We start from the raw sequence: 20,702 nt of genomic DNA, 5'->3' as shown, positions 1-20,702 counted from the left end.
GCCACAATATTTGTGTTCCTTTAAGGTGCTACAAAACCCTTTGGGACAGAGCCAGATTAAGTTAGTTGAGCTTTGGTTCCACTGAAATCACTAGGCAAATTGATCATGTCTAAAGCCCCCGTTGATTTCAATGGGAATGAAGTTCAACTAACTTAGTCAGGATATAAGACATGGTGGTTGTTTTCTGCAGCAGACTAGCATGGCTACCCTTCTGGAATGTGTCACTATAGCAGGTAAAGGAAAAATACTAATTACCAACTCTACAAAATAAAGAACATCTGGCAGAAAACAGGACAACCATCTGGCAAAATATTAAGTGACTACTGGGTCATTTCAAGAATTTCAGTTTAATAAGTGGTTTGAATGATGCAAATGAGTATTTCAGCACAATCCTGAGGAGATCGACTGAGCAAAAAGATTACAATTGTGGGGGGTGGTAAACTGCTTTCAGGTTGTTGCTTTGTGACAATCAAGCGGTGTGTAGTTTTAATGAAATAAATAAAAATCTTCACAGTGTTGTTTGAGTGACAGATTGAAAATGCTGGTGTGTGCAAAAGTCAACCTGCTGTTCAAGGCATAGCAATAATCAGACAGGTTTTCTCTTTTATCATGTTGAGTCTATGGTAACTCATCTTTGGCAGATGCCATATATCAGGTATAGCCAAGGTGATGCTCTCCAGAGATGGTTGGGCTCTAACTCCCATCAGCCCCATCAAGAATGACCAGTGATCAGGGATGATTGGAGCTGAAGTACAACATCTGGAATGCACCACATTTGCTATTCCTGTCATGCAGATCCTGGGTTATTATCATGTACAGTACAGATTCCTTTCTTGTTACCCATTCTTAAGCCTGCCTAAACCAAATAACCAATCAGTCTACCAGTACCAAGAGTGCTATTTAATTTTAATCTCCTCTGAAGAAAGGCAGGAAATGAATAGGAAAACACATTTGAAAATTTAAATAATCGTACAAGGTTATTTTCAATTCTATTTTTCAGAAGCAGCATATATAATACACATGCAGTTCAGTAAGATTTTGAAATCAACTATCATTTGCTTCCTCCAGAGTTCTCACACATATAGGTGGGTTCCCCCCAACCATTTTGAAGTGGCAAACAATAGGATGGAGTCATCACAAGATGATTTTTGTTCTTGCATGAGGGATCATCTGAATGCTTCAGTACCTCTCAGCCATGTGTCAAGAGCAAGACATGCCACATTCTGGTCTAAACAACATTTCACGTTTCCCAGGATTTAGCACATCCAACATGTATCTGAGATGTGCCAGCATTCAAATAACCAACCAGCATGCACAAAACAACATTACCTCATGGAGATTTCTCCACAGCTGACACCACATCCATCACATGTTGTACCCAAATAGGAAACTAGTAGCATAAGGTGTAAGAGACCACCACAGATGAGAAGATTCAGGATGGCCCAAAAGATTGGAAGACAGGTAGTGAAAATTATTGTCCACCTGGTGATTTGAATTTAGGCTCTGACAGCTGTCATAATAGGCCTTCAATATTACTGTTGCAATTGACCTGTCTGGCAACTGGCAACCATCTGCAATGGAGTCAAGGACTGATTGTGAAGACTGAATTACTTGCTTTGTCTTGAGAGGTCAGTGCCTCTAGAGATCAAAGCCAATGCATATTTGTGGCACAACAGTCTTCAGGCAAAAGTTCCTTGATGCCATAAAGCACAGCAAATGCCTCCTGTTACTATTTCATCATTCATAAACACAAAACATCAAGAGGACACCATCATTATTCAAAATTCACAGCAAGATCTTGAAGGTTGATGGCATGTCCTTTTGAAAGAACTTCCACCATTCAGGACTGGTGCTTTTGGTTGCTTTTGCCAAGTTATTCAACATGCACTATCCCACCAGCATTTACTGGTGCATAGGCTAATAAGTACCAGAGCAGTTTGGCACAGCTGCAGTGTAAATTGCAGAGACTTGATGCCAAGTAAATCAATGCCAAGCCAAACACCATAACCCGCCCCCCCCAATTGATAGGGGCGCCCCTGTCGTTGTGCAATTCTCTCTCGCTCTGCATGTGTCCAGGGCAAACGTATGCAGCTGGAAGTGTGCTGTACTCATGCAAGTTCTCTGTGTGATCTAGAACCCTGTATGATCCGGGTTCTAAATCGTGTTGGGAGCCTGCGCTAGTGCAGCAGGAAGCCAACTTGCCCTGAACAGGTAGGAAGCCAGAAGGAGTTGTGCAATGGCAGGGTGGAGGCAAAAGCACGGTCCTACAGCCCCTTTGTCCTTGTGTTGACCCTCTAGGCAAGTAACACCTGAATAGAGCTTGCATCATGTTAATGTTCATCTAGCATTAAAAGGCAACATATACACAGGGGGTCAAGAATGCTACAGAAGCCTCCCGCCTCATCAGCATCTATAGCTGGAAATACTAAACTTCATATTCTAAATAAACAAGACCAATCTGCATAAGTTGTGCAGTTCAATGCTGCACAACTCGATTTCATGGAATAATTTGCTTTTTTAAAGAAGTAAAAAAAAAACCCAAACCCAGACCAAACAACAAGGTGAGAAAAGAACACCAGGGGCATTGTGCAGGGAAATTAAGTGTGCTCGTAATGAGGTCTGAAAGCTGCAGAGGCACCAGCAGAGGTAACCAGCTGAAGCCCTTCAGACTACCTCCTCTCTGCCCTCTGATCCTTTAGCACACCTTTAAACTCTTTTTCTATAGGTATGAGGGCTAGAAACTATGGGGAAGAGGGCACATATGAATTGGGATGCCCAGAATTCCAAAAAAGGGCCCCATTATAGCAAAGAATAGATTGGTACAACCTTGGCCATGCAGATTCTTAGACCCCCCATGCGTCAACACTTAGCACTACATGACATTCAAATATACAGATAGCTATTGATGCAAATAGAGATATGCCAGGTATAGGGAAATTTTGTTTCAGCAAAATTTTGCTGAGCATTAGCACTAAGGGAGGGGAAGGGACACCTTGAACACGAAGCCACTTTACCTATATATCCTCCGCCTCCTCCACCTGAGGAGCACCCCCCTCCACCCCCTCCGAAACCCCCTCTTGTCTCCCACCCCCACTTCTTCATGGCCTGGGGGCAGGATTTTCCTCCGGTAGCGCCTTCCAGCAAGGATTTTCCCGACCAGAGGAAGGAAGTGTTATCATTCCAGCCACCTCCACCACCTGCAGTTTAAAAAAAAGAAGAAGAGTTTGGATTTGACATCCCACTTTATCACTACCTGAAGGAGTTTCAAAGTGGCTAACATTCTCCTTTCCCTTCCTCCCCCACAACAAACACTCTGTGAGGTGAGTGGGGCTGAGAGACTTCAAAGAAGTGTGACTGGCCCAAGGTCACCCAGCAGCTGCATGTGGAGGAGCGGAGACGCGAACCCGGTTCACCAGATTACGAGTCCACCGCTCTTAACCACTACACCATGCTGGCTCTCCAAAAGGGAAAATAGTTCCAGTAAGTTCCCACTGAATCCATAAAATGCAGGAGAAACTCAGCTAGGGTATAGGTTCCTTACTGGAAAGTACAGAATTTGTAGAGCACAAGTCTCATCTATACTATGTATATACTTTTTTTAAAAAGCGTTTAAGTGCTATAACAATAATTTATTTCTTTTACTCCTCTCCCCCATCTGGCTGGGTTGCCCCAGCCACTCTGGGTGGCTTCTACAAAAATACAGAGGGAAAGGTGCGGGAAGGGAGGGAAGAACTACATCAAACATTAAAAGCTTCTCAAAACAGGGCTGCTTCAGATGACTACAACATTTTTTATAGTTGTTTAACTCTTTGCCACAGGGTGGGTGTGACTATCAAAAAGACCTTCTGCCTGGTTCCCTGTAATTTCACTTCTCACAGTAAGGGAACCACCAGAAGACCCTCAGAGCTGGACCTCAGTGTCTGAGCTGAACAATAGAGGTGGAGATGCTCTTTCAGGTACACAGGGGTGAAGCTACAGCTTCCTCTGAAGTAGTATGTATCAGAGCGAACGAGCGGGGGAGTTAGTTGCTAGAAATTCATTGCCTCTCTTTCAATGGAGGCTCAATGGAAACCTGACACACTTAAACCTGTTTTTGTGCAGTATCAGTCAAAGTGTACACATGCCTTTGATGCTGGATTGTGGAAAGTCAACATGACATTATGGTGCCAATAGGGCTGGACCTGCCATGTACCAGGATGATGAGGAAACAGATGAAAGCAGAAATTGTGCCTGAATGCTGCACCAAGGCTTTTAAGTGTCAAATCTAGTGTATCTTTTGCTTTAGGTAGCAAAATGTCTTGGTCCAATACTGGCTAACAAAGACTTTCTTTATATCATAACAGTAATATGGGAACACATATAGTATAGTCTCCGCAAATGATGGGTTAATCCAGAAGTTGGGCTAACAAGGGGAGAAACCAAAGCTTACTTGCAAAGCACATGCTTTTGTGTTCAGAAAGTGCCAGGTTTGAGCCCTGCCCCCTCCAATGAAAAGGATTGGGGAATAGCCCTCTGAGACTGGTGGGCTGCTACCAGTCAGAGTAGACGATACTAGGCTAGATAGTATAATAACCTGACCTTCTAAAGGGCAGCTTTCTATATTCCTGATTATTGTTCTTGCACTGGGTCTTTTGGAAAAGCAGCACAGAAATGGATCTATGAAACACAAAATTCACCTAGAAAACGGGATCTCAAAGAAGGCATTTACTTGAAAGTTTCAGAACCTAGGTCAGCAATGAAAGGACAGGGGCTGTTACAATGAACCCTATGTTAGGGTTTGACATTCCTTTGGTTTCTGTGTCACACTCCATTTCCTTCCTGAACTCTTTGAGGCATATTGTCAGGAGCTGGACTGAGGAGGAATGGTGAGGACCGCCCCCCTTCTCCTGAACCTTCCTGAGAACAGGAGGACAGTATAGATTTACAACAGTGGTTTGCAGAAGGTCATAGTTCAGAGGCTGCAGAGAGAAGAAGCTGGGAAATATTGGGAAAAGAGCAATAGGAAGAAACACCAGGGGAGAGACAGCTGACAGACTCGGTGTCTTTGGAGAGCATTCCTGACCCCCACCTCCCAGAACCAGGCGAGCATTGAAGGTAGTAGAATAGAAAGCTTAGAGGCAGAAAACTCAGATCAGCTGATGCAGGGATGACATAGAATAGGAGAGACGGAAGGGGTGGGACTTTACTCGGAGCAACGCCATTATCAAAGAGAGACTGCATTCCTTCATGTCTCTCTCTCTCTGTGAATATTGAATAAAGTACTTGGTAAGAACTCTTCTTGTTCATCTGCTCTTGGCATCTGCTTCTTGGCACCGTGGGAGGGATCGGATTCCCTGAAGCCTCATATATATTGAGGCAGCTGTTCTGATACTAGATATTCTCTTTTCCCTATCTCAGCAACCCCCAGCTGGAATCCACTATACAGTTGAGAGGGAATAGGCCCAGTTCACTCTAGAGAGAGCCTTTGCGTGGTTGGAAGAGGGTGTGGGCACCCTCTGTTTTGGACCACATAGATCATGGATGCAGACACCCTGTGCTACTGCATAATTGGCCCTCTATCTGAGCAATCTCTCTCCCTTTTAAGGATGGAGAATCACATAAATCAGGTGGGGCATCCACATCACATGTGACATTACCTGTGATGTGTGGGGGAGGAGTCTATTTCTGCTTCTGATCCATTTGGAGACACTGTTTGAACTGGGCCAATAGTCATTCTCCTCCACCAGTGTTTTAAAATTTCCAATGGCTAGGCTAAAGAGAGTGCAGGAAGCAGTCTATCATTGTGAAAGGCTGCTTGTTCTACAAAAATGACAGAGATCTTCCGTTTTTGATTCCATCTCATCAAGAGATGGATGAATCAAGCCTTTGGGAATTCAAAAGCTATTTTGGCTGGATTAATATAATTTAGTTTGGGTTGGTAAATAACTACATAAATATATTGACTTTTTAACATTTTGGGGAAATTTCCAATAAACTTATTAAAAGAAAGAGAAAAGTTGTATTATAATAATTAAAAATGATTGCCAAGTACTTGCAGTAATAATATAATATAATATAATATAATAATATAATATAATATAATATAATATAATAATACTGTAACCAGTGGGAATTGACCTACAATGGCTTCTAAAAAGAGAACAAGAGCTGGAGACATTCATGCACATTAGCAAACTAATTGGAACTGGCAGATAGTTGCTGCCCTTTGAACTCCCAACTCTGTGAGACATTCTTGGGTATGGGCTGCTGCTAAGAGAACAAAGTGATGAGGATGTCAGAAACTACCTAGCAGCCAGTCTTGCAAAGGACATTTACCCTAAAGTGCTTGAAAAGTGGGAACAAGCAAACAGTTCTTTTGTTGCCCCCACTGTAAATTCACAAGCCACAATCCTACAAAAAATCAAAGAGAACCGGGAGAAGGCCAAAAACATATGTCTTGATAGAGGAAAGCTAGATGTTGAAGAGGTTTTCACTTTAAAACTTGACAAGCTTTGTGACATCCTCAAATGCAAGTGTATCCCCCCCACCTATGCTCTGAATTTTGCTGCCCTGCAGATGCTAATTGCAAAGATGAAGCTCACATTAAGTGTACATGCCCTAAGAAGATGAAGATCTCTGTGAAGGAACTTGCCTTCATTAAAGGTCAGAGAGAGAAGACTGGTTCTATTGGACCACATCAGACTGGCTTGCCAGATCTGCCTCAGCATAACAGACAAGTTAAATAGCGAAATCGGCAAGATGAGAGAAGGAAGCTTGCTGAATATAAGCAAAGAAGAAAGCAGAATGCTTCAATAACATCAAATGAAATAATTTTCTCTGCTGAGGAAAATGAACAACAAATAGCTGATGCCCAAGATGGAAATGATGGAAGTTAGGAATTAGGAAAACCAAGCAGGCCTTCCACTTCTAATAAAAAGACAGATTAAAAATACACAGTGTTGCTATGAAGAGCATCAGATATAATGTTGGCCTGCGTGCCACAGTTGCAATCCCCACTGCTTCCTTTATGGATGGTGTAGCTGATCACAATAAAGTCAAGAAGGACCAAAGAAAAAGTTATGATAACCCTGTATCAGGAATTTGATTATCTTTGTCCGAAGGGTGAAATTGACTGCATCTTCTTGGACGGCTGTAAAGAGACAACTAAAGGTTGAAAGCATACATTTCAGATCAGCAGTTCCCCATCAACACCACAGAACAGCATTATTATGTGTGCAGTGAACCAGATGAAAGATCTCTACTGCTTCACTCAAAGAGAGAAAAACCAGCAGAAGCTATTGCTAATAATCTTGTAGATTTCACGAAGAAGTGCATGGATAAGAGCCTGCAGGCCATTGGAGGTGATTCTACAAATGTGAACACTGGCTGGGAGGGTAGTGACATGCATTGGGTAGAGGTCAAGCTTGGTTGTAAGCTGATCTGGTTGGTTTGTCCCCTCCACACCAATGAGTTACCCCTGCAACACTTGATCACAGCACTTGATGTGAAGACCTTGTCCGACAGCAAGTGGACAGGTAACACTGGCAAGATGCTAGACACTGTGACAGAACTTGAAGCTGATCTTTCATTCACCAAACTCTCCATTGAGGAGCCTCTTACTTCATGGAGTGACAATGTCATAAAGGATATGTCTACTGATCAAGTGTACGGGTATCAGATCACACACGTCATAAGGTCAGGTAAACGTCTCACCAATCTGGCCCAGTGAGCCTTTCAAGGTGGTTAACAACAGCAAACAGGCTATGTCACATATGAATGTAGACACGTGAGAGATTTGAGGGCTGCATCAGTGGCCAAGGAGAAAACTGGAAGCTGATGTCCACGAGCCATTCAGAGCAAGACTTAATGAAACTTCTTGTTTAAATTTCTTATTAACTGATGTCATTACTTTCTAATGTTGTTTTATGATTACAAGGTAATGTTGTATGCTTAGTAGGACATATTTTATGCAGAGAAACTAAATTATTAATAGGCATTACCTGACCTTTTCAGAAGGTAAAATTAAAATTCTGTGGTTTTTTCCTAGAGCAGCGTATGTGCTTTTTAATCAGACATAGATTTACCAAGCCAAATGTTGTCCAGCCACAAATAATAATAGCAGATTTGAATTCATCACACTGAAAAACATATTTTTAAGACCCCTCACTGAATAAATGTTTAAAAATTAAACGCCCTGCCCTAAAATGACATGCCCTAGTGTGGTGGTATCTACTCTTCAGAACCACTATCTTTTTGATGCTTATTGAAGACCTTCTTTTTTTTCCAACTAACATTTTAGGTGGAGATTTTTATCCCAGTCTGTATCTTTATTGGAGCTAAATGGCTTTTAAATAGGTTCTTACTGTTGATGTTTTTATTGTTAAGTATCCTCAGGACATTTTATGGGAAGCAATTCATAAATGAATCAATCAAACAAACAAATAAACAAACTATGGTTTATTAAGCCGGGAGAACCGTGTCTGAAAAGGATATAGAAGCACAAAAACATCAGAATTTTAAAAAAGGAAGCAGAACTGAAAAGAGACCTCTGTGGTAAATATTGGTGCATATGGATATATGCAAAATAAGACTGCAGAAAAAGTTAATGATCTGTGTGGAGGAAGAGAAAGTGCCTCAGCAATGGCCAGAATGGGAAGCATCCATAAAATGGTTTTTTTTTTTCCAAAGGAGCCCTGCTGGTGCTAAGGGGTATTGTACTAAGTAAGGTGGGCATCTCCTTTTTGAGGTAGTACTTTTAGCAATTAAGAGACACTGAGAAAGAGAGAACACTGGCCAGAATAGGGCAAGCATTAGGTATACCCTGTGTTAATAAAAAGCAGCAGATACTAGAAATTTGAACTATGCATAAATGGCATCTCAAAACTCTCCACCATATTTTCAGGTAGAGAAATCAGAGATACTACTTCCATGAATTATCTGACAGTTTCTCTAGTGGGGAGGCTGTGCTCACCATTAGCAAATGGCAGCAACCAAATTTCCCTCTTTTCTCCTCAGGTTTCTTTCTTTCTTTCTTTCTTTCTTTCTTTCTTTCTTTCTTTCTTCCCCCCCCCCTCTCTCTCTCGGGGTGAGGGGGATGTTGGTAGCCTGGTCACCATTTTGCATTGTCCACAACAACCAGACTTTGTCATGTACTGGGTCTTTGGTAGGAATAAATAGTGGCTGCCGCAATGAATGAATAAACATTAGAGAATATTAAGGGAAAATAAAGCGGCCTTCTTTTTCTAGTAGGCTGAGAAAGAAAAATATCTGATGTTTTCCTCAGAAAAATGTATTCTCTTCAGCTCTACTCAGAATAAACCACATAAAAATTGGATGAACATCTGGTAGTGTTCATAAATCCATTCTCCTTCAGTCTAGAATGATGTAGAACAAATACTGCATCTTGGTTCTACTCTCACAATCAGTACCGGACAGCATAATAATGGATCTTAAAGCCACACAGATAAACGCATCAGCAACGTGTTATAACTAACCTTTGTAATTTATAATAACAATGGTTAAAATAATAAAAGGGCTAGATTTCCCAATGTATGTAATGAATGTTTGCAGTAATATTCTGTATGAAATCTCCAGGGGCAAATAAAAAACCATTTTATTTTATTTTGGATTGGCATCAGTCTGCAATTGCTACCATTTTCTGATTCCATAGAAAATATGGCATTAAAATAATTTCCCCAAACTACTAATTGCAAGTACAAAAGATGGTTATATGTTATATAAGAGGTCGCTAATCTGGGTTAAGTGATCTCAACTTTATGTCTTGTTTGAGATTAATTTATATTCAAGAGTTCTCAGAAGCAGCAGATTATGCAGCAGAATTCCCAGTCCACTCGTTAAAAAATAATTATTTGGTGCGGGGGGGGGGGGGGGGAGAATAGATGATGGGTGAACTGGTCAAACAGTTGTACCTTTTCTACTTCTTAACCACCATTTCAACATAAATGTATTAAGGGGTAAATAGCTCACTTTTAATAAATGCCATGAACATTTGTGATCTGGTCAAGGTAATACAGGCCCTCTGGTTCAGCGGGGAAATAAAGTGACAGCTGTGGGCTCTAAGCTAACACCCATAACTCCTGAGCTATTCTTCTTTGCTAATGATAATGGCTGTGATCCAAAGAAGTTATATGAATGTACAGGGGAGAACCATATGGGCAGCCGGAGCTTTGTGTGATAAATTGTCACTGCAGCAGTTCCCAGGCTGAAGAGACAAGCTGCTGCTTTTTAAACTATAACAACTGCTTGTTTCTCTGGCGGGAGATGCTGATGCGGCAAATGCATCAAACAATGCTCTAGCCCATTGGGTGCTGCTTCTTTGGCTCAGAACCAAATGGCTTTTGCCAACCATCTTGTTATGCCTGGCAAGGCACTTGGAGTGAGTTAGTGGACGTTCCTTACCTGCGGCTCCTGGTTTCCCACTGAGCCCTGGAACAGATGTGTCATTCTCCAGTTTTTCTTGGTGAAATGTATATGCTTTGTCCCTGTAGGCCTTGCCACCACCTCCTGCTGCAACAATCAAGGGGACTGCCTTTCCATTTTCCATCTTGACAGGTGGAATCGAGAAACAAAGCTGGATTTTAGATGTGTCGGACATGTAAATAACAAGTTCGTTGCACTAAGCCAGCAACCCCCAGGCTTGTGGAGTAGCCCAGATTACTGCTGCATTATTTATCTGCCTGCATCCCAAAGATTAATTGTGACCATTAGGTTTCTCATGTACTGTAGGAGTAAAGAGCAGCAGTAAACAGTATTTGGCAATGGCGTGCACACAGGGATGTCAACAGCACCAGGAATATACAACATTTTGTGTAGTAGAACACAGTGGATCTTCTCCACAGGGTTTTGTTGCAACATACTGCTATTGCTTGCTAAACTGTGTGTTCTGGCATGTTAAAAAAAATATTATATCTCTTTTTAATTCCAATAAAAGTCCCTAGACATCTATCAAGTGGACATAGCCTTCAGAAGGACAAGTAGACATTAATAGGGGCGTCACTTCATCCCCTTGTTCATGTCGGCTGCCCTCTTCTGAACCTTTTCCAACTCTACAATATCCCTTTTTGAGGTGTCATGACCAGAACTATACAGAGTTTTCCAAATGCGGTCACAGCAGAACTTTCCATTCTTGATTAACCACAGCTTGTCATTTCAGCTGACCTTGAGAAACTTTTTAATAATCTGAGCTGTGGTTTGTTTGAAACAGGGCAACTTCAAATACTGGTTTATGAAAACCTTGGGCTTTTTCAACCAATCACAGCTAGGATTAACTAAAGTTTGTATTTTGGAAGTCATACTAAATGGGGGTTAATAGAGAATGAAAATGAAAGCTTCCAATCTTATTGCAGCCATATTGGAAGCCAAGGGGAGAAGGAGATGATACATGAACTCAAAGGTCACTGGTTTAGCACGATATTTAATCTGGCCCACAAACGTAAGCATATGTGTTATTTCCACACTAGTCAGCTCCTTTACCCAACTGTGAATTCCCGAAGCTTAGGAAAAGGTTGTAATAGTGGCAGAGAACACACTCTGCAGGTAGGGCTAGAAAAAGCCTCTGCTTGGGACCCTGGGGAGCCACCACCAGTCAGGATAGTGAAACAATGAGCTAGACAGACCATTGGTAATTTCTGTGTTTCTGTGGTCTGACTGTCTCACATAAGAAAAAGTGAGTTGGTGTGATGTCATCAAACAGATATGAGATAATTAAACAGCAACCTATATAAGCGCATGTACTGCAATTACCAGGCTCATTTGAGGGCAGGGGAGATCATACTCCCCCTAGTTCAAGCTGAAAAGGACCAAAAGGAAGGAAGCATAAGTAAACCGAGTGCCTCAAGCTGAAATTACAAAGCTTAATATTTGTATGGATGGTGGATATTTGCGTACCTTAAATATATAAGTTGCTCCTCCACCTCCACCACCACCTCCAGCCCATTCATAGACACTCTTATTTACTTTAATTTCATCTTCAACGACATTATTCTCTCCAATGCAGACCTTCTGTATAACTTGGTTGGTCAGAGTCTGTAAATAAAAATGTCCAGAATTATACCGTGGACCTGACATAAGACTTCACCTATCAAAAGCACCTCTGATTATGCCTCTACTGACTCTTACCCTTATTTAATATTCACAAAGCAACGGGCATCAGAGCAGATGTAAGTGTGGCCATGTCAATATAAGGGTTAGCCTAAGCATGCAGCAGAATGAGGTGGTAATGCAGAGGAAGAGCCCTGTGGTGGTAAAGTAGGCTGTATCATTCCAGTCTGTACATGGGGAGGATCCCATTACTGAAAGCTCTCCTACACAGAAAACACACAGAGAATGGGATGGGAAGAGAACCTTTCTCACTGATGTGCTAGATAATGCTGCACTGGCTCCCGGTGGAGTACAGGATCAGGTTTAAGGTGCTGGTTTTAACCTTTAAAGCCCTATATGGCCTAGGACCCTCGTACCTACGGGACCGCCTCTCCTGGTATGCCCCACAGAGAAACCTACGGTCTGCAAATAATAACATCCTCAAGGTCCCAGGCCTCAGAGAGGTTAGGCTGGCCTCAACTAGAGCCAGGGCCTTCTCGGCTGCGGCTCCAATCTGGTGGAACGCTCTGTCACAAGAGACTAGGGCCCTGCGGGACCTGACATCTTTCCGCAGGGCCTGCAAGACAGAGTTGTTCCACCAGGCCTTTGGCCAGGGCGCAGCCTGACTCCCTCCTCTGGCAACCTGCACAGAATCTTGCTTAATCGGTTGCCATTAATTTGATTTTAATTAATTTTTATAATGAAATATTTTAAATGTGTGACTATTTGATTGATTGATTATTTGATTATTGTTAGCCGCCCTGAGCCCGGCTTCGGCTGGGGAGGGCGGGATATAAATAAAATTTATTATTATTATTATTATTATTATTATTATTGCTGCTGTTTTTCCTGTAGGATGTTGGTTACATGAGAAAGCATTGAAAAGTGACAACCCCACTTGCTGATTGAAGTGGAACAGTCCACTCTAGCTCATTGGGACTCTGTTACTTTATTCTGCTCCATGTGTAGATCATGCCCTGGTCAATTGGCAAGGAACTGATAATGAGGCTAAAGATTCTGTGAAGAAGAACCTATTCTCTTGCCTATCTTAATTTGCTGCTTAATGCAATCATAAAAAAGTGTTAGGCAGCCCCATAAAGTGATAGCATTTTTTTTTTATCTGCAAAGAGATTATCGGAAAAGAACCCTTTCTTCCTGCCAATAATTAGGACATTTGGCCTTCATGTATATTTCAAGGGATTTTTCAATGAAGATTAATGATTGGAACCACCTGACAAGCAGGAAGAAACAAAGGCACTCAATTTGGAGAAAAGGTCAGTGGTAAAATGAAGAATACAGAGTCTGCTCCCAGCCCACCTAGAAGATCTTCCTACAGTGTGCTTCAGCTCAGCTTCAGAAATATGTAACTGGGGATGGACAGACCCATGAAAGTGTCGTCCATCCCAGTTCTGCACAGGGATGGAACTAAGCCCCCTCATTTTGTTTAAAATCAGAACAAAAACACAAAAGTAAAAAACCAACCTTCATTAGAATAAAATAAAAGTGCTTAAGATGCGCGTAAGGGCTGCCTCAATTTGGTAAGTTGGTAACATTTTTTCCTTCCTTCAAAGAAGCTCAGTTGTCTAGGTGTCCACAGCCTGGAACAGCTCGTGTGTGAGAGGCTTTGAATAGAGAAGATCAAAGGGAGTGCCAGGACCTGATGTGGATTCATGATCTGATCTAGGTCATGATCCACCGAGATTGAATCAGGTAAGTCTGCTTTGGAATTCGACTTCTGTACATTCCTCCCCCATCAACTAGGTGCAACAGAAATTGCACTACCCTGTGTGCTTGGCTGCAACAGCAGCAGCATCTGCTCCCCTGTACTAAGTACAGAACAATGTATTCATTAGGAGGAGTGGATAAATGCACATAAATGCTAAATCTGAAATATGCTGCCGTAGGTCCTGTAGACTGCCAGAGAAGACGCAAAGGGAGGAAAAGGAAAGGCTCTGAGATACATTGCAGAAGGTGTTGACTCCACTCGCTCTAGAGACTACTCAGATGCTGGCATAAAATGAGGCTGCTTCAGAAGACAAGAGTTGCATTGCTGTATTACTTACTTATTTATTGTATTTATATCCCACAATGTCTCCAAGGAGTCTGGTGGGTTTACATGGTTGACTCCCTTTCTATTTTATCCTCGCAGCATACCTGTGAGGTAGGTTAGCTTGAGAAACAGCAGCCCAAGGTCACCCATTGAGCTGAATGGGAAGTTGAACCAGGACCCCCCCACTGATGGTTCAATACTTTAGTCACTGTGCTATGCTGGATTAGACCAAAGGTCAATGCAGTCCTTCAACCTGGTGCTAAATAGTGGCCCGCCATCAGAGATGGAACTTTTAGTTTAATATTAGCTCAAATGCAATGTTTTTCAATAGGCCACTTCAGACATTCATCAAGGTCTGCTGTACACATGGCTATCTTATGATTTCTCAGCAGTTGTCTGCGGTATGCTACACTTGATGGTTGGCAACTGAGTGTGTAAAACCAACTCCACTGAAAACCATTTTATGTGAAATGTGGAAAGATGTTGAATTTCTTGCTATGGCTTTGTATCTGTTTTGGCACCCCACTGATGCTGTAATTTCCAAGCGATATGCATGCAGGCCAAGGCTTGGCCCTCCTCCCCATGTTGTTCAGATCAATTTGACCTACAATATTGAAATAAGAGGGAAGGTGGCCTTGGTCCCTCTCATGATTTATAGGCCAAAGCTCAGCCAAGGAACATGAAAAACAACATAGGCCTAGAAAGAAACTATATTTACAAAATTGCACATGCTGATGATTAACCAAATACAGTCCTGCTTTGAGGTGCTTTACCTTCATACGGAAATACTTTGCGAGGGAAACAGAACCTGATCTACAGCAACTTAATCTTAAATTTATGCCTCTAAAGTTAAGCTTGTTGATCAATAGCAGGCTCTCAGAGCTGGTCCACAGAAGGCTGTGGGTGCTATAAAAATCCCAACACCTGCTAACTCTAATTCACAGTTGGAGAAGGGATGGTTAATCAAATGACTTAGTGCAATGACCCAGAGAAACCAATAGATCACAAATGGATTTTTTTTTAAAAAAAAGAAAGACGACTTCATGGCAAAGACATAACTGATTACAATCCAATCAAGTTAAAGCCACTTCCACAAGTCAATGCAATCTCTTTGCCTCGATGAAAGAATTACATTAGCACTCAATAAATCTTTGCTAAGATTACAGTGCCCTGTAATTTAATGACTTCGTATATTATCGTGTGCTGCAATGCTCAGATTATGGATACAAAAAAGGAGACTGAATCTAGATAGACCACAATCCAAAAAATATTAACCTCTTGCATTTATGTGCATGGTGAGCGTGGATGTGAAAGGGGATGCACTATCCCCGCCTAAGGATTTTTTTCTGGTATCGCTAGGACCTTTGTAATGGAGTCCCCCACTTTCTTTCTTCATCCTGCAATAACAGCATAAGAATCTGGTGTCCAGACCCTAGTCATCTGAAATATACTCAAGGAAAGAACCCTGCTGAATTCTTAATGCTCAGTGGAAAAAGCACTGTGCAGTTCCAAAAAGAATCAGTTGTCTTGGAGTTTTCACGTAAGGGACACAAGCTAAGCTAAAAAAAAAAAAAATGTATTAGGAAAAAAAGGAACACACAACCTGAATTCATTCCCCCCCCCCCCAAACTCAGTAACATGAGAACTTAATTCAATGGTCTTGCGATCCCTTTCTTCCATTCCATTAATGTTCACTGAGTGTTATGACACAGAGAAGTGGAAACTACTGAAAGTAGCTCTCAGATTATTTAAATTCCTCTTCACAGAGATGCTACTACCTTCTAAAATTTCACCTCTGTGTTAAGTTCCCATGTACCATGTAGGAACACTCACCTCACAATGTAACATCATCACATCGTGTATTTCTCTACCTTTGGCAGTAGCAGCCAATAATACACAGGGGGGGGGGGACCCAGGAAGTGATGATGCTACACTGGTGGTTGAATGTTTTTACATGTAGCTCAGTGTTAGACCATGTGTTTTGCATACAAAAGGTCCCAAACTGAGCTAGATGGACCAATGGCCAGTCTTGGTATTAAGCAACTTCTTATGGTCCTAACTCCATCTAGGGATGCCATTTTGGTCCTACTTCTGACTACTGTCCTGCGTGTAGATGTGTCATTCCAGTCTCATTGCCAGGGCCATCTTGAATTTAAATTTATTTTGTTTAAGATGCACAGCCTTCTCTCATTGGCTCCTCAAAATGATCCCTGCTTAAAACTTTTGTTTTTGTTTCCTCTGCTTCAGTTGAAAGCCTCCAATTGATTAAGGAATCTTTAGTTGATTAACCATCTGCTTCTCACTGATTAATTTATAACATGTACATAAAAACAGCAAATTACCAAAAACTCCCCTAGTGGTCTATCTAAATCTGAGCCTACATCTCTCCACTATGGATGTGGGGAGAAATTTGATTCAGTTTGCATTTAAAGGTAGGCAAACCAAAGCAATTAATATATATATTAGCCAAAACTGCATACAAGCATGTGCTTATTAGGAGAAATTTGCATTGAAATACTGATGAATTATCATCAGTATTTAAAATAAAATAAAAATCTATATTGTAAATTACTGTAGAAATGTGGAAAACTGTACTAAGAACCCCTCCTCATTAGAACCATTGGTTGAACTGACCCAAGCAGGATGATTAAGGTCTGTGTGGAGATAAACTTTAACCAAAAGTATGCTTTATGGAGATCGAGAAGCAATAAGAGCTTTTGGAATGGCGCAGCAGTTAATTCAGAGTCACCATCTTGCCAAAGGATTTATAGCCGGGAGGAGGAACGGACTTGTTTTCAGGCTGCATTCCTGGTGAATCTCCTCAGAGGTTTTGAGAAAGGAGGCATATTGGTGAAGATTAATGACGCTAAGACTGTTCTGATGTATGGAAGTGATGTTATATGGAAAATGTCTGGATAGGGCTACTGGATAAAAAATAATATCCACGCAGGATTACAAACGGTTTTAACCAGCTTGTGGAGACTATCAGAGGTCACAAAGAGAAAGGAAAAATATATGAAAATAACAACAAGAGATGTGGAAAAACAATAAGAAAGGACTGGATAGTACTGTGAACATCATATGGTTAGATTTGTAGACATTAAAACAGCAGCAAGAAGCAAGAAGTTGATTGGACCCCCTTCGGAACTTGAAATATGGGTACCCCCAACAAAAAATTAAAATTCGGCTGTGTAATTTGGAATTTATGTAATTTGGTTTGATTTGATGTGATTGGTCGGTTAATAAAAAAATATTCTTAAAAAAAAAGAAATGTGGAAAACTGAATTTGAAGTAGGAAAAATGAGAAACAGTGAGAACTGAAATTGACGGATCTGTCCATTCCTAATCCACTCTTAATAAATAAGTGTGCCTTAACTCTCAAGGCCCAGATATTTCAATCCAAACAGAGTGTCTCAATGTGTTCATGGATGGGGGTGGGGGGATGGCCTTCATCAGGATGGATGATAACTTACACTAGGGCAGGCATCTTCTCCTTGTTGTCCCACCAAAATATACAAGTTATCATTCTTCTGGAGTTTAAATATTCCAACCACAGAAACGCCATGTGACCTCATGATACTGTTCTTCCCTTTGCCACCAGATGCCCCATAGCCTGAGACTCTGCAAGTAAAAGAAGAGAAGGAATAAGCCAAGGAGTGCCAATGGAATAAAATCTACACAACACGTACCATTGGTATCATTTATTCTGAGCACAGAATAACCTGGCCTTCCCCTGGGGCAGAAGTAGGATTTTTCAGATTTTTCCTCCCCCCAACTTTCCTTCCGTTCATCTTGGCTCTGCTGCAGTGAGGATACCTAGACTCTATGCTCTTTCCAAAACAGACAGATACAAGCAAAGGCTTGGCTGTCAGACTGAATACAGAGCTCCAAGCAGATCACAAAGCAGAGGGGATTCTTGGACTCTGACCCAATGATGTTCGTGTCACTTTCTGCGACCCAAGCAATCATTCTTCCATAAGGCAGGAATGGACGCAAGAGAGAAAGCAATGGCACAGGATAGGGTCCCCTGAACAGATGCTACGAGGAACAGGAATCATTGAGCTGATTTTCAGCAGGAAGCTATAATGGCTAATGAGGTGCACTATTGAGCAAGGCAAGCTGGCAGGGCTAATTGGCTGCAATTAGGAGCCATATTTTTCTGTGTATGAGTAGATTTTGCATATAAGCTATAAAGCTGGGAACCCAGAGAGACATGGTTAGTGCCTCATTCACCAGCTGTGAAGGATGAGGAGCGGCAAACCCTGGGTCACGGTTAATCCAGATTTGTCAAAGCCAATGGCTACAAAGAGGTTATTGGCCCGGCCATTGATAATAGGCTGCAAATTTGCAGAGCTCCTATGAATGCCAATGACCATCTTGTCAGAATGAGTAAAAGTTGCTAAAGTAATAGAAATGCATGAAAAATCACCAGAGTCAGAAATAGGGACTCACTTTTGCAAAACAGACATAGGTAAAAAGGTAAAGGTACCCCTGCCCGTACGGGCCAGTCTTGACAGACTCTGGGGTTGTGCGCCCATCTCACTTAAGAGGCCAGGGGCCAGCGCTGTCCGGAGACACTTCCGGGTCACGTGGCCAGCGTGACATCGCTGCTCTGGCGAGCCAGAGCCGCACACGGAAACGCCGTTTACCTTCCCGCTGGTAAGCGGTCCCTATTTATCTACTTGCACCCGGAGGTGCTTTCGAACTGCTAGGTTGGCAGGCGCTGGGACCGAGCAGCGGGAGCGCACCCCGCCACAGGGATTCGAACCGCCAACCTTTCGATCGGCAAGTCCTAGGCGCTGAGGCTTTAACCCACAGCGCCACCTGCGTCCCCACTGAACTTGGCTATAAAAAGCAGGGAGAAATTTTCAAACATATTGTGTTATTAGGAGTGTTGAAGGTTGGGGAGAGAAATCAAAGTGAATCCTGCTGATTCTTTTTCAAACTTCTGTTAATAGTAAAAGAGAGTTCCTTTTGTTTAAAACAGAACACCATTGCATTTGCAGAAGGCTGAGGATCTGAGGCGAGTATGTTGAGTTTCTTACATGACATTTGTATTTGCTCCAATACGCAAATATAAAACACACACATAACGGGTCAGTTATGAGGTGCTCACACATATTCCTTAGAAACATACGGACGGGACAAACATAGGGAGTAACAGATTGCTTCTCCCATGTAGTTTGGCAGAACGAAACCACACAGAATAATTGACAGGATAAGAATGCATTTTTGTTTTCTGGAAATGGAAGCAGAATTAAACATTTTCTAAGAAGGAACCTTTTAAAGGAGCTATTGTGTTTTCAGCAGCAGGAGCATTGCTTGCATGTATGTAGATTCTCTCTCTCTCTCTCTCTCTCTCTCTTTCTCTCTCTCTTTCTCTCTCTCTCCCCCCTCCTCCCTCTCTTCCTCTGGGATACAACTGAGGGGAGAAAATGGCTTTGCACACTGAAGAGATGATCCACAACGATTCACTTGGACCTGAAGATGCACAATCTCCACTTGCCTTTTTCTTGCAATTGCTGCTGTCTTCTCTTCTTCCTCACCAGCCTCCAGCCAGTTAAGACAAGTAAACCTTTGGAACCAAAGAGAACTTTGGTCCCACTTCACAGTAGATGCGGGAGAAAGCTGCAATCCTAAACCTACTCACATGAAAACAGTGGGACTTTTGCGTGGACATGCATACGATTGCACTATACAGCAATGGAATGGGGGCCGCTGTTTTAAAATACTTGCTGTTCCAGTTTCTGGGTCTGCTGGCAACAGTGCACAGGACTAGACACTGCGACTAGACACTTTCACTAGGCCTAAGTCAGGACAGGGCAATTTTGCTGCAACGGTAGAAGCAGCTTAGCACCCTCCACCAGAACTTCAACGCCAGAGTGGTGTTACTGCTCTGGCAAAAAGGAGAAACCTCATCAGGTCTCGGTACAAGGGGCAAGTGGTGTTCATGGGCTGGCAAAATAGGGTATGTAGTAAGGATTTTTCAAGGGTTTCGGAGGCATGGCAGGCAGAATGGCATGAGGGTAGCAACAATCAATGGTCAAATTGGCCTAGGCCCCTGTGGATGCCAACCATTTTAAGTAGAGACCATTTCTGGAATTTTGAGAATGTGCTATGGGTGCCAGTCAAAACAATGGCTGCCATATCCACAAGAGACAGGAACACACAATGGCCCAGACAGACTGAGATCTTTAGTGGACATGCTAAGAGGTACTGATGGCACCCACAGGCACTCAGCTAGAGACCCCCCAGGGAAACCCCTTTGCAATACTGAAATAAGGCATTAATAGTGGCTGCTTTCAGAACTGGGATGTCAACTCAAATTATTGTGCCTGCCTGATGTCCCAAGTAAGCTTGTGTTACTGGAACTGCGCAACAGGTTGTGATGTCTCACCGGCGCTGAGGATCTTGTGAATGACCCACCACAACTTTTAAATGACTGGCACTAATTATTCAAACATGGACATACAATACGCAACATCCCATAAAAATCTGTCAGTATATCAATGGCCTGCAACTTTTGATCTGCTTGCGAATGTATCATAGAACAAAGTCAGCCCAGGGTTGCTGG

The 20,702-nt window shown here is 42.2% G+C and overlaps 1 protein-coding gene across 3 annotated transcripts in view; it reads right to left on the bottom strand.

Moving 5' to 3' along the window:
• ALK (ALK receptor tyrosine kinase) overlaps positions 1-20,702 on the bottom strand; it is a 626,252-nt gene that overhangs the window by 45,850 nt on the left and 559,700 nt on the right. Inside the window, exons 13-16 of one of the 3 annotated variants that reach the window (XM_079969155.1) lie at positions 17,602-17,749; positions 11,887-12,024; positions 10,399-10,543; positions 3,015-3,197 (exon numbers count right to left, since the gene is read on the bottom strand). In XM_079969155.1, the coding sequence (XP_079825281.1) occupies positions 3,015-3,197; positions 10,399-10,543; positions 11,887-12,024; positions 17,602-17,749 (614 nt within the window). Of the gene's footprint in view, positions 1-3,014; positions 3,198-10,398; positions 10,544-11,886; positions 12,025-17,601; positions 17,750-20,702 lie in introns of those variants that run through there. The other 2 variants (XM_079969156.1, XM_079969157.1) reach the window with 2 other exon arrangements.

Source organism: Podarcis cretensis (assembly GCF_951804945.1).
Source record: "Podarcis cretensis genome assembly, chromosome: 3".
In the NCBI taxonomy this organism is placed as follows: Eukaryota; Metazoa; Chordata; class Lepidosauria; order Squamata; family Lacertidae; genus Podarcis; species Podarcis cretensis.
Note: the sequence above shows the minus strand (reverse complement) of the source record. Positions and strands in the feature narration are given on the sequence as shown.